The sequence below is a fragment of the Ammospiza caudacuta genome, chromosome 2 (assembly GCF_027887145.1).
Source record: "Ammospiza caudacuta isolate bAmmCau1 chromosome 2, bAmmCau1.pri, whole genome shotgun sequence".
In the NCBI taxonomy this organism is placed as follows: Eukaryota; Metazoa; Chordata; class Aves; order Passeriformes; family Passerellidae; genus Ammospiza; species Ammospiza caudacuta.
This window is the reverse complement of record NC_080594.1, coordinates 120,495,498-120,507,926: the sequence shown is the minus strand read 5'-3', so window position 1 is coordinate 120,507,926 and position 12,429 is coordinate 120,495,498. Positions and strand designations below refer to the sequence as shown.

Genomic DNA, 12,429 nt, shown 5'->3' with positions numbered 1-12,429 from the left:
TGCACTCCCTTGGTTTTTGCTCACTTTACAGAATTCTCATTTAATAGTTCATTTATTTATCACCTTTACCAGAACTAGGAAGGGTGTAGAAATTCTGGGCAGGTTTTAATATCAAAATCAAATTTAAATGGGCATTTGATCTAAATAGCAGGACTGAGTTTGGGCTTTTTGTTTCTCATTATTTATAAAGCAACTGGCCACAGGTAAAAATTTGAGTGCCACAAAGTTGCTTCTTAGTGAAGGAGAGTTTCTCCCTCTGCATCAAAAACATTTAATGGCTTACAGAGTGATTAAGTTAATTTGTGCAGTAATTATTTCCCCATGGGCAGTAAATAAAGCAGGGAGAGAAGAAAAGAGCCCTGAGGCAGCCAGGGGAGAGAGGGAGCTGCATCCAGAGGGAAAATCCTGCCCTGGGAGAGTGGGAGGAGGATTCCCCCCCAAAACAGAACAGAATAGAATAGAATAGAATAGAATAGAATAGAACAGAACAGAACAGAATAGAACAGAATAGAATAGAATAGAATAGAATAGAACAGAATAGAATAGAATAGAATAGAATAGAATAGAATAGAATAGAATAGAACAGAATAGAACAGAACAGAATAGAACAGAATAGAATAAAACAGAATAGAACAGAATAGAATAGAACAGAATAGAATAGAATAGAACAGAATAGAACAGAATAGAATAGAACAGAATAGAACAGAATAGAACAGAATAGAACAGAATAGAATAGAACAGAATAGAATAGAACAGAATAGAACAGAATAGAACAGAATAGAACAGAATAGAACAGAATAGAATAGAACAGAATAGAACAGAACAGAATAGAATAGAATAGAATAGAATAGAACAGAATTCCCAAAAACCCCTGGCTGCCCCTGCATCCCTGGCAGTGCCAGAGCCAGGTTGGACACTGGCACAGTGGGAGGTGTCCCTGCCATGGCAGGGGTGGCACTGGATGAGTCTTAGGGTCCTTTCCAACCCAAACCATTCCATAATTCTATGAAATTACAGCTTCAGGCCCACTGTGCTCTCTGGGGTCTAGAGAGAATTAGAATTTCCAGGTGGATGTCACCCCCTTGAGCTGTGAGCACTGCTCAGTGCAGAAAAACAGGGCTGAGGGAGCTATCCCATAAAAATCCAACATAAATAATATCTTAAAAATAATATGTTAAAAATATCCCATAGCATAAATAAAATAGTAAAAATATCCGATAACATATGTTAAAATATCCCATAAATAAATAATATGTTTAAAATATTCCATAACATAAATAATATACCATAAACAATATACCATAAACAATAAAAATCCCATAACATAAATAAGATGTTAAAAATATCTGATAACACAAATAATATCTCATAAATAAATAATAAATATCCCATAACATAAATAATATATTTAAAAATCCCACAACATAAATAATATCCCATAAATAAATAAATATCCCATAACATAAATAACTTAAAGTCATAAATATCCCATAAATAAATATGTTAAAAATATCCCATAATATATAGTATGTTAAAAATAACCCATTACATAAACAATATCCCATAAATAAACATAACATAAATAATATGTTAAAAATATCCCATAACGTAAATAATATCTCATAAATAAATAATAAATAATAAATATCCCATAACATAAATAACTTAAAGTCATAAATATCCCTTAAATAAATATGTTAAAAATATCCCATAACATAAGTAATATATTTAAAAATCCCACAACATAAAAAATATCCCATAAATAAATATCCCATAACATAAATAACTTAGTCATAAATATCCCATAAATAAATAGGTTAAAAATATCCCATAACGTAAACAATATCTCATAAATAAATAATAAATATCCCATAAATAAATATGTTAAAATATCCCATAACATAAATAATATATTAAAAAAATCCCACAACATAAATAATATCCCATAAATAAATAAATAAATAAATATACCATAACATAAATAACTTAAAGTCATAAATATCCATAAATAAAATGTTAAAAATATCCCATAAACACCCAACATATCCAACTTTTTAAATCCCGGACATGGCCTGAGGACCAGGAGCATTCAAAGGACAATTTCCAGCTGAGAGCTTTATTGAGCACACAAGTTATGAATCCTGAAATAAAATAATGGCAGGAGATCGACTCCAACGCTGCATGAAAGCAAGAATATCAAATCCCAGAAAGCAAAACAGAGTGGGAAGGCTTAAAAATGGAATTGTGGCTGTCAGGAGATCATCCATGGCCAGGATAAACCTGGTGCAAAGTTAATTCCTCTCTGTGCAGGTGGAAAGTTAATTCCTTTTATCACCTTTAGAGTAAAGTTAATTCTCTTCTGTGCAGGTGTAAAGTTAAAGTTAATTATTTTCTGTGCAGGTGTAAAGTTAATTCCTTTTATCGCCTTCAGTGTAAAGTTAATTCCTTTCTGTGCAGGTGTAAAGTTAAAGTTAATTATTTTCTGTGCAGGTGTAAAGTTAATTCCTTTCATCACCTTCAGTGTAAAGTTAATTCCTTTCTGTGCAAGTGTAAATTCCTTTCTGTGCAGGTGTAAAGTTAATTCTTTTTGTCACCTTCACTGTAAAGTTAATTCTCTTCTGTGCAGGTGCAAAGTTAATTCCTTTTATGGCCTTCAGTGTAAAGTTAATTCCTTTCTGTGCAAGTGTAAAGTTAAAGTTAATTCCTTTCTGTGCAGGTGTAAAGTTAATTCCTTTCATCACCTTCAGTGTAAAGTTAATTCCTTTCTGTGCAAGTGTAAATTCCTTTCTGTGCAGGTGTAAAGTTAATTCCTTTTATCGCCTTCAGTGTAAAGTTAATTCCTTTCTGTGCAGGTGTAAAGTTAATTCCTTTCATCACCTCCAATGTAAAGTTAAATAATTTCTTTCTTTAATTCATAATTTCTTCATTAATTCCTTTCTTCACTTCCAGTGTAAAGTTAACTCCTCTCTGTGCAGGTGTAAAGTTAATTCATTTCTTCATGTTCAGTGTAAAGGTAATTCCTTTCTGTGCAAGTGTAAATTCCTGTCTGTGCAGGTGTAAAGTTAATTCCTTTCTTCACTTCCAGTGTAAAGTTAATTCCTTTCTTCACCTCCAGGGTAAAGTTAATTACCGTCTGTGCAAATGTAAAGTTAATTCCTTTCTATGAAGTTGTAAAGTTGAAGTTATTCCTTCCATACCTTCAGTGTAAAGTTAATTCCTGTCTGTGCAGGTGTAAACTTCATCACTTTTATCACCTCCAGTGTAAAGATAATTCATGTCTTTCTTTAATTCCTAATTTGTTCATGAATTCCTTTCTTCACCTCCAGTGTAAAGTTAACTCCTCTCTGTGCAGGTGTAAAGTTAATTCCTTTCTCTACCTTCAGTAGAAAGTTATTTCCTTTCAAGGTTAATTCCTTTCTTCATCTCCAGTGTAAAGTTAATTCCTTTCTTCAACTCCAGTGTAAAGCTAATTCCTCTCTGTGCAGGTGTAAAGTTAATTCTCTTTGTCACCTTTGGTGTAAACTTAATTCCTTTCTTCACCTTCAGTGTAAACTTAATTCCTTTCTGTGCAGGTGTAAACTTAATTCCTTTTATCACCTTTAGTGTAAACTTAATTCCTTTTATCCCCTTCAGTGTAAAGTTAATTCCTTTTATCACCTTTAGTGTAAAATTAATTCCTTTTGCCACCTCCAGTGTTAAATTAATTCCTTTTATCACCTTTAGTGTAAAGTTAATTCCTTTTGCCACCTCCAGTGTAAAGCTAATTCCTTTTATCACCTCCAGTGTAAAATTAATTCCTTTTATCACCTTTAGTGTAAAATTAATTCCTTTTATCACCTCCAGTGTAAAGTTAATTCCTTTTATCACCTTTAGTGTAAAGTTCATTCCTTCCATCGCCGTCCCCTGCTCTCAGTTCTTTCCATCCCCTTCCCCTGGTGTCTCCTTTGGGTCAAAACCCTTTAATCCACCCAGAGTTTTATAAAAACACTTCCAAAAATCCTGTGGCATTCCCTGAGCCCTGCCCATGGTCTGTGAATAGAATTTCTGCTGGATTTTAAGTGAGGAGCAGAATTTTCATTCAATTTTTGTTCAGCACTGAGTTCATGGTGCCTGGATGCTGCTCTGAAGGGTTCTTTCCATGCCCCTGAGGAGGAAGGAAACAACTTATAAAAAATATTAATAACTTATAAAGAATAATAACTTATAAATAAATAATAACAACTTAATTGGGGCAAACTGGGATAGTGGAAAGTGCTAATTAACTGAAAAAAATGAAAGGAAAATTCGTTTCTTTTCTTTACCTGAAGGAGTGTCCAGCTGCTGCTTTCACACCTCTCTTGTTGAATTTCCATTTGGGGATGTCACACACAGCAAGAATCAACCCTGCAAGTGCCAAAAATACAATTTATCTGCAGAAATCACCAGCCACATTTTAACTTAAACATATTTTTGGGGGGTTTTTTTCTGCTGTTTGGCTGAGAAAATAAACAGCAGCTGAAATATCTGATTTTAGAGCTGGGTGTTGGTGGGCCAGAGCTCTGGGGCTATTGAAAATCATTGGAATAATAAGTGGCAAAATTGGGACTTTCTCCCTGATAATGAATTTTTAATTGCAGCTGCTGTATCTTAAAAATCTTAAAATTGAGCCTGGAACATTTCAAGCCCAGTAGGTGGCATCAAAAGGGTTCTGTAAAATTCAGTGTTTGGGTGTTTGTTCTCCACCTGAGGCCATGGAATAAAACCAGGGAGAAAAATTCCAGGTGATCCCTTCCTGACAAAAAGCTCTGGATTGGATGGGATCTGACCCAAATAGAACATAAAATTTTTATAAGAGTTTCATTGAGTGAACATAAATTAATTACAATTTTAATTTTTATGGCATTTTTTAACAGCAGCACTGTTGCCAGACAGAAGTAATTTTGAATTTTTAAAACTTTTTTTATAGCCAGTATATATTTTAAAATATTCAATATTATATATTTTTATTAAATGATATAAATAGTGTGTATATATGTATAGATATATAAATAAATAAAAAGGATAAATATTAATCGATATAACTTTATATACTTTATATAATTTACATAAATTTATCTAAATTTTATCTAAAATTTATATAAAATTATATATAACGTTTTATATGAAATTAATATAAAAATAGCATAAACATAATATAAATTTTTATATAAGATTCCAAAATTTATATAAGATTTATAAAAATTCTATATAAGATTTATATAAAAGTTAGGTAAATTTATATAGAATTTTTATAAATCTTATATCTTAAATTATGATTGATTAGTTATTATATTAATTATATAAATTTATAACCTTTATAAAATGTATATAAATTTATCTAAATTTTATAAAAAATGTTTAAAAATATATATAAAATTATGTTTGATTGATTAATTATTATAGTGATCATATAAATTTATATAAATTGATATACTTTATGAAATTTATATTGATTTATCTAAATTTTATATAAAGTTTAGGTACATTTATATAAAATTAAGATTGACTCATTATTTTATTAATTATTAATTTTATACACTTTAATCTAAATTTATATAATTTATATCACAAAAGTGGCCAGGCCTTGGGCTGAGGTGCCCAGGGAGGTTTGGGGTCCCTGAATTGTCCCCGAGCACTCTGGGTGTGCCTTGGGGACAGGGATTGGGGTGGTGCTGAAAGGCTCTCCCTGCCTCAGGAATTCTGGGATTCTGGGACCAGCCTGAGCTCCTGGGCCTGAATTCTGCGATTCTGATTCTGATTCTGAGATTCTGATTCTGATTCTGAGATTCTGATTCTGATTCTGATTCTGGGACCAGCCTGAGCTCCTGGGCCTGAATTCTGCGATTCTGATTCTGATTCTGAGATTCTGATTCTGATTCTGATTCTGGGACCAGCCTGAGCTCCTGGGCCTGAATTCTGCGATTCTGATTCTGATTCTGATTCTGGGACCAGCCTGAGCTCCTGGGCCTGAATTCTGGAATTCTGATTCTGATTCTCAGATCAGCCTGAGCTCCTGAGTCTGAATGTTGGGATTCTGATTCTGATTCTGATTATGGGATCAGCCTGAGCTCCTGTGCTGAATTCTGGGATTCTGATTCTGATTCTGATTCTGATTCTGGGACCAGCCTGAGCTCCTGGGCCTGAATTCTGGGATTCTGATTCTGATTCTGATTCTGATTCTGGGACCAGCCTGAGCTCCTGGGCCTGAATTCTGGGATTCTGATTCTGATTCTGATTCTGAGATCAGCCTGAGCTCCTGTGCTGAATTCTGGGATTCTGATTCTGATTCTGGGATCAGCCTGAGCCTGAGCCTGAATTCTGGGATTCTGATTCTGATTCTGGGACCAGCCTGAGCTCCTGAGCCTGAATGTTGGGATTCTGATTCTGATATTGATTCTGATTCTGACTCTGATTCTGAGATCAGCCTGAGCTCCTGAGGCTGAATTCTGGGATTCTGATTCTGATATTGATTCTGATTCTGATTCTGGGATCAGCCTGAGCTCCTGTGCTGAATTCTGGAATTCTGATTCTGATATTGATTCTGATTCTGATTCTGATATTGATTCTGATTCTGATTCTGATTCTGATTCTGATTCTGATTCTGATTCTGATTCTGGGATCAGCCTGAGCTCCTGAGCCTGAATTCTGGGATTCTGATTCTGATTGTGATTGTGATTCTGATTCTGGGACCAGCCTGAGCTCCTGAGCCTGAATTTTGGGATTCTGGTTCTGAAATTGATTCTGATTCTGATTCTGGGATCAGCCTGAGCCTGAGCTGAATTTTGGGATTCTGATTCTGGGATCAGCCTGAGCTCCTGAGCCTGAATTCTGGGATTCTGATTCTGATATTGATTCTGATTCTGATGATTCTGATTCTGATTCTGGGATCAGCCTGAGCCTGAGCTGAATTCTGGGATTCTGATTCTGATTTTGATATTGATTCTGATTCTGATTCTGATTCTGATTCTGGGATCAGCCTGAGCCTGAGCTGAATTCTGGGATTCTGATTCTGGGATCAGCCTGAGCTCCTGTGCTGGTATCAGCCAAACCCCCTCAGGTTCTCCTGGCACAGCTCCCAGCCCTGTGGGTGTCACTGAGCTCCAGGGCTGTCCCTGTCCCCTCCCTGTGTCTCTGCGCCCACCCCGGGCACAGCTGGTGCCTCCTGGTGCCCAGGGCACTGCAGGTGCCACCAGAGCAGGATCCTGCTGCTCCTCAGGACAAACATCTCAGGAGGCCCCTGGGTCACCTCAGCTCTGCCATGGCTGGGTCAGCTGCCCAAAGCTGCTCAGCTCCTCTGGATTTCTCCACCCTCCAGGAGCCTCAGGGAGCAGGGTGCCCAGCACAGCCTGGCAGGGCCTGGCACTGGGTGCCTCTCATGGTGTTCACAGGGGTCCCAGGATGAGGGAGGAGATGAGAATCCTAATTTCATGTTGCAGAAGGCTGATTTATTATTTTATGATGTGTATTATATTAAAAGAAAAAGATATATTAAAACTATACTAAAGAATAGAAGAAAGGATTTCATCAGAAGGCTTGAAAGGAATAGAAAGGAATGGAGTGATAATAAAACCAGAGAGTCTGAGCCAGCTGGACTGTGATTGGCCATTAATCAGAAACAACCACGAGACCAATCCCAGATGCACCTGTTGCATTCCACAGCAGCAGATAATCAATGTTTACATTTTGTTCCTGAGGCCTCCCAGCTTCTCAGGAGAAAAGATCTTAGCACAAGGATGTTTCATAAAATACATCTGTGACAGGCGCCTGCAGAGGCTGTGGATTCTCCACCCCTGGCAGTGCCCAAGGCCAGTTTGGATGGATTTGGAGCAGCCTGGCACAGTGGGAGGTGTCCCTGCCATGGCAGGGGTGGCACTGGAGGCTTTGAGGTCCCTCCCAGCCCATCCCAGTGTGGGCTGGTGTTGGGTGCACAGCTGGCAGCACAGCTGGGCAGGGGCAGCAGGGCGGTGGCAGCTCCTCCAGCTCCAGAGGTGCAGCTGGGAAGGAGCTGGGTCTTGGCTTCTGCCTCTGTCCGGCTCACGATTGAAGCACTCGAGATGGCATTTCGTGTTCAGACTCAGATGTTTATTATTTCTTGTCTGGATTACAAGCTGTGAGTTCTTCTGCATTCTACTAACAAGCTACAAAATGGCTCACTGTCTTTCTCTCCAAGGCTGTGCAGTCTTGACTTCTTTCCACCAGGGTCAGGATTAATGTGTGAGAGGGTATTTCTTGTTGGGGCTCAGATGTTTATCAGTTCTTATCTCTGTCACAGTCTCACAAACCCTGAGCCCTGCAGCACTTCACTCCAACAAACTAAAAATGGAGCCCTGTCTCTCTCTCCAAGGCCTTTGAAGGATAAACTGTCCAATTGAGAAATGACACCTCAATTATTTTCACTTTTAACCCAATACCCAACCACCCGTGCCCACAATGGATGGGGCATTTTTTATCCAATGACACAAAACCACCCAAACCCATGGAGAAGAAGGGGAAGAAGAAGGAGCAGCCTCCACCCTAAAACCTCCATCTTGCTTTCTGTCTATTCCTGTATTCTAAACCCTGAAACTCTGAGTTTCCCACCCTGTGACATCACACACTTCTATTCAAGCTCCACACCTTTAATCTCAGTTTTATTATTGAATTTTGGAAGCTTCTCCAGGGCCTCAGGTCAGTGCAGTGTTCTCCTGGGGGTGAGTGCCTGGCAGCACAGAAAGTCTGGAATTCTCAGCACCAGGGTTCCAGCAGGAAGGAGCTGGTGCCATCCAGATGCCCCAGCCTGCTCCTCCACACAGGGCCTGTCCCCAGCAGCGTCCCCAGGCTGCTGCCCCTGCCCTGGGCACAGCCTGGGCTCACCATGAGACTCCTGTCCATTGCCAGCACCCAGGGGTCACCATGGGACTTTGCCCCTGCTTTTCCCTTTGGGGCGGGTGACACCTGGCACCAGAGGCAGGATGAGACCAGATGGAGCTGTTGTGCATTAGAATGCACATTAGAATGCACATTTAAATGCACACCCTCCATTCTAAGCCCTGCTGGCAGCGTTCCAGGCTCAGTTTTCCAAGTTCCACAGCGGTTTTGTGTCTCCTGGCTGCAGAGCACTGCTCTGAGTGGGAGGAAAACCACAATGGCAGCTTTTGAGCAGCTCTCAGCTTTGCCACCTACAAAACCAGGCACTCCTGACAGAAACAAGGCTTTTCTAAGCCAGCAGTACTTTACAGCTGGCCCAGCATTTTTGAGAGCTCTCATCCCCTGGCAGTGCTGGAGGCACTCCTGCTTTTCCCAGTGGTTTTGGAGGGATTTCTCCAGGAGATTCCTCAGGTTCACAGGGAGAACCAGAGAATTTATCCAGCCCTTTGCCATGCATCCCTCCAGCTCCTGCCTGCCCCTGGCCAGGCCCTTCATTCCAGACATTGAGCTCTTTGTGAAGGTGAGCACTGTGAAGTGTGGGTTTGCTTATGCAGGAGTTATTGAGGTACTTGAGATTTCTTTGATAGCAGCAGAGATTTCTTTGAGATTTGAGATTTATTTGATATCAGCACTGAGATTGATATATTTGAGATTTCTTTGATAGCAGTGTGTGTTTGTTTATGCAGGAGTTTTTGATATATTTGGGATTTTTTTGAGATTTCTTTTGATATTTATTTGATATCAGCACTGAGATTGATATATTTGAGATTTCTTTGATAGCAGTGTGTGTTTGTTTATGCAGGAGTTATTGCTGTGTTTGTGAAGGTGAGCACTGTGCAGTGTGTGTTTGTTTATGCAGGAGTTTTTGATATATTTGGGATTTCTTTGAGATTTCTTTTGATGTTTATTTGATATCAGCACTGAGATTGATATATTTGAGATTTCTTTGATAGCAGTGTGTGTTTGTTTATGCAGGAGTTATTGCTGTGTTTGTGAAGGTGAGCACTGTGCAGTGTGTGTTTGTTTATGCAGGAGTTTTTGCTGTATTTGAGATTTATTTCATAGCACTGAGTGAGGGAAAAAGGACAAACAGAACTGGTTTGATTCTGTGTTTTGTTGGCTTATAAGGGCTGCAAATCCTAATGAATTAACTTATTAACTGTGAGACACTTGGGTTTTAGTACTTCTGCCCCTGATTTAATCTCAATTTTAAAGCTGTGCTTTAGGAGAATCATGTGAAGGGCTTAAAAATGAGACCCCTGATCTCATGCAGTGTCACACCAATTCTCAGCAGCACCTCTGCAAGACTCTGCCTCATTTTAACAAAGCCTCTTCACAAACTGCAATATAAATTACCTGAGAGCAACACTTCCTTGGCCACCTTCTCCAGGGCTCCCACTGCCCTTCAGGTTGAAATTCTAAATGAATTGATTTATTCTGCTTGTTCCCTTCAGTGCTTTAGACATCGTATCTCTGCTTAGGCTGGTAAATATTTCTCTGTTCCTTTCCTGTGGTCATAAACTGATTTAACTCATTTTAATCTTGCGGTGACTTGTGCAGATTTATGCCCACACAGACAAATGAGGTGGAGGCTGTTTCCTCTGGGGGGACTGCTGTGATTTACACACAGATGTGTTTATCATTTGTAATTTTTCCAATTGTAGGCTGGCAGTGATGGGGAAAGCATTGGGAACTGCCCGTTCTCTCAGCGCCTCTTCATGATCCTGTGGCTCAAAGGTGTCATTTTTAATGTCACAACCGTGGATCTGAAAAGGTGAGATTGTGGCTTTTGATTCTGACATTTTAACCGTGCAGCACAACTTTCCCAAAACCGGGGATTTTCAAGGGTGACTCTTCTCTGCCAGGCTGGGAGAGCTGGGTGTGTCCAGCCTGGAGGAGAAATGGTTCTGAGGAGACCTTAAAGCTCCTTCCAGTGCCTCATAAAAAGGAGGGAGAGGGACTTTGTGGTGCTGTTCACAGGGGTCCCAGGATGAGGGGAGAGATGAGAATCTTAACTCCATGTTTCAGAAGGCTGATTTATTATTTTATGATATATATTATATTGAAAGAAAATTATATACTAACACTATACTAAAAGAATAGAAGAAAGGATTTCATCAGCAGGTTAGAAAAGGAAAAGAATGGAATGATAATAAAATCTTGTGAGTGACCAGAGAGTCTGAGACAGTTGGGCTGTGATTGACCATTAATCAGAAACAACCACATTAGACCATTCCCAGATGCACCTGTTGCATTCCACAGCAGCAGATAATCAGTGTTTACATTTTGTTCCTGAGGCCTCTCAGCTTCTCAGGAGAAAAGATCCTAGCAAAAGGATTTTTCATAAAATATGTCCGTGACAGGACTTTTTATGGCTTTTCCTTTCCCAGAAAACCTGCAGACCTGCAGAACCTGGCCCCAGGCACCAACCCCCCGTTCATGACCTTCGATGGGGAGGTGAAGACTGACGTGAACAAGATTGAGGAGTTCCTGGAGGAGAAGCTGGCGCCGCCCCGGTACCGCACTCCCGACCAGCTCAGGGGGGCTCTGAAACACACCTGGGGCTGGGGAGTCACTGGGCTGTCCCCAGGCTGTCCCCAGGCTGTCCCCAGGCTGTCCCCAGGTCACGGCTGTGCTGCTCCCACTGCTGCCCTTCATGCCGAGCTCGCTGCTGGGCCATTCCCAGGGCGTGGGATCCATCCTGAGGACACCTGGGCTGCTCCTGCTCCGAGCTGGCCTGGTCTGGGGCTCCCCTCTCCACACCACACAGCTCACGGTGCTCACCGGGCGCAGGCAGCTCAGGGTCACCTCTCTGCTCTCCAAAACCACCTGAGGGACCCTGCGGTGAGGTGGGCTGGGCTCTCCTGCCGGGTCCCACGTGAAGGGATGAGAGGAAATGGCCCCAAGGGAGGTTCAGATTGGGGACTGGAAAAATGTGCTCCCTTCAGGAGTGGTCAGGTATTGAGTGAGTTGCCCAGGGTGGATCTCCATCTCTGGAAGGGTTCCAGTGGTCTGGATGGGGCCCTGGGGACATGGTTTGGGGTGGGGATGGTGGGACTGGGTGGTGCTGAAGGTGTTTCCTGCTGGTTCTGGGATTCTGTGAAGCTGAGGGCAGTGAACGCTTCTGCTAGGAAAATTCATCCACAAACAGCAGAGGTTTATGCCCAAAATGGAGACAGAGGAGTCCTTTTACTTTATTCCAATAAAGGGAGAGGCCATGGGGCATTCCCCTGGGATCTCTCAGATTTTTGGAGGACACAGCCTCCTTTTTATCCCAATTTCCTGGCTGCATTTCTGTTTTCTCTTTTCTCATTTCTGAGGCACTTGAGAGGTTCAGACTTCCCAAAACACCTGATACCAAAGATTTCCCAAAGATTCCCCTCTAATGTATAACCCTCCCTTTTCATTTTCAATTCTTATGGAATTTAGGGGTTTTTCCCCATTGGCTGAGGTACTTGAGAGGTTCAGACTCCCCAATACACCTGATACTGAAGATTTCCCAAA

At 40.5% G+C, this 12,429-nt stretch overlaps 1 protein-coding gene across 1 annotated transcript in view; it reads left to right on the top strand.

Annotated features, from left to right (window-relative positions):
• CLIC6 (chloride intracellular channel 6) overlaps positions 1–12,429 on the top strand; it is a 30,858-nt gene that overhangs the window by 10,478 nt on the left and 7,951 nt on the right. The window contains exons 2-3 of the mRNA XM_058799908.1: positions 10,590–10,699; positions 11,316–11,441. Coding sequence (XP_058655891.1) covers positions 10,644–10,699; positions 11,316–11,441 — 182 coding nt within the window. The 5' untranslated portion in view covers positions 10,590–10,643. The remainder of the gene's footprint in view (positions 1–10,589; positions 10,700–11,315; positions 11,442–12,429) is intronic.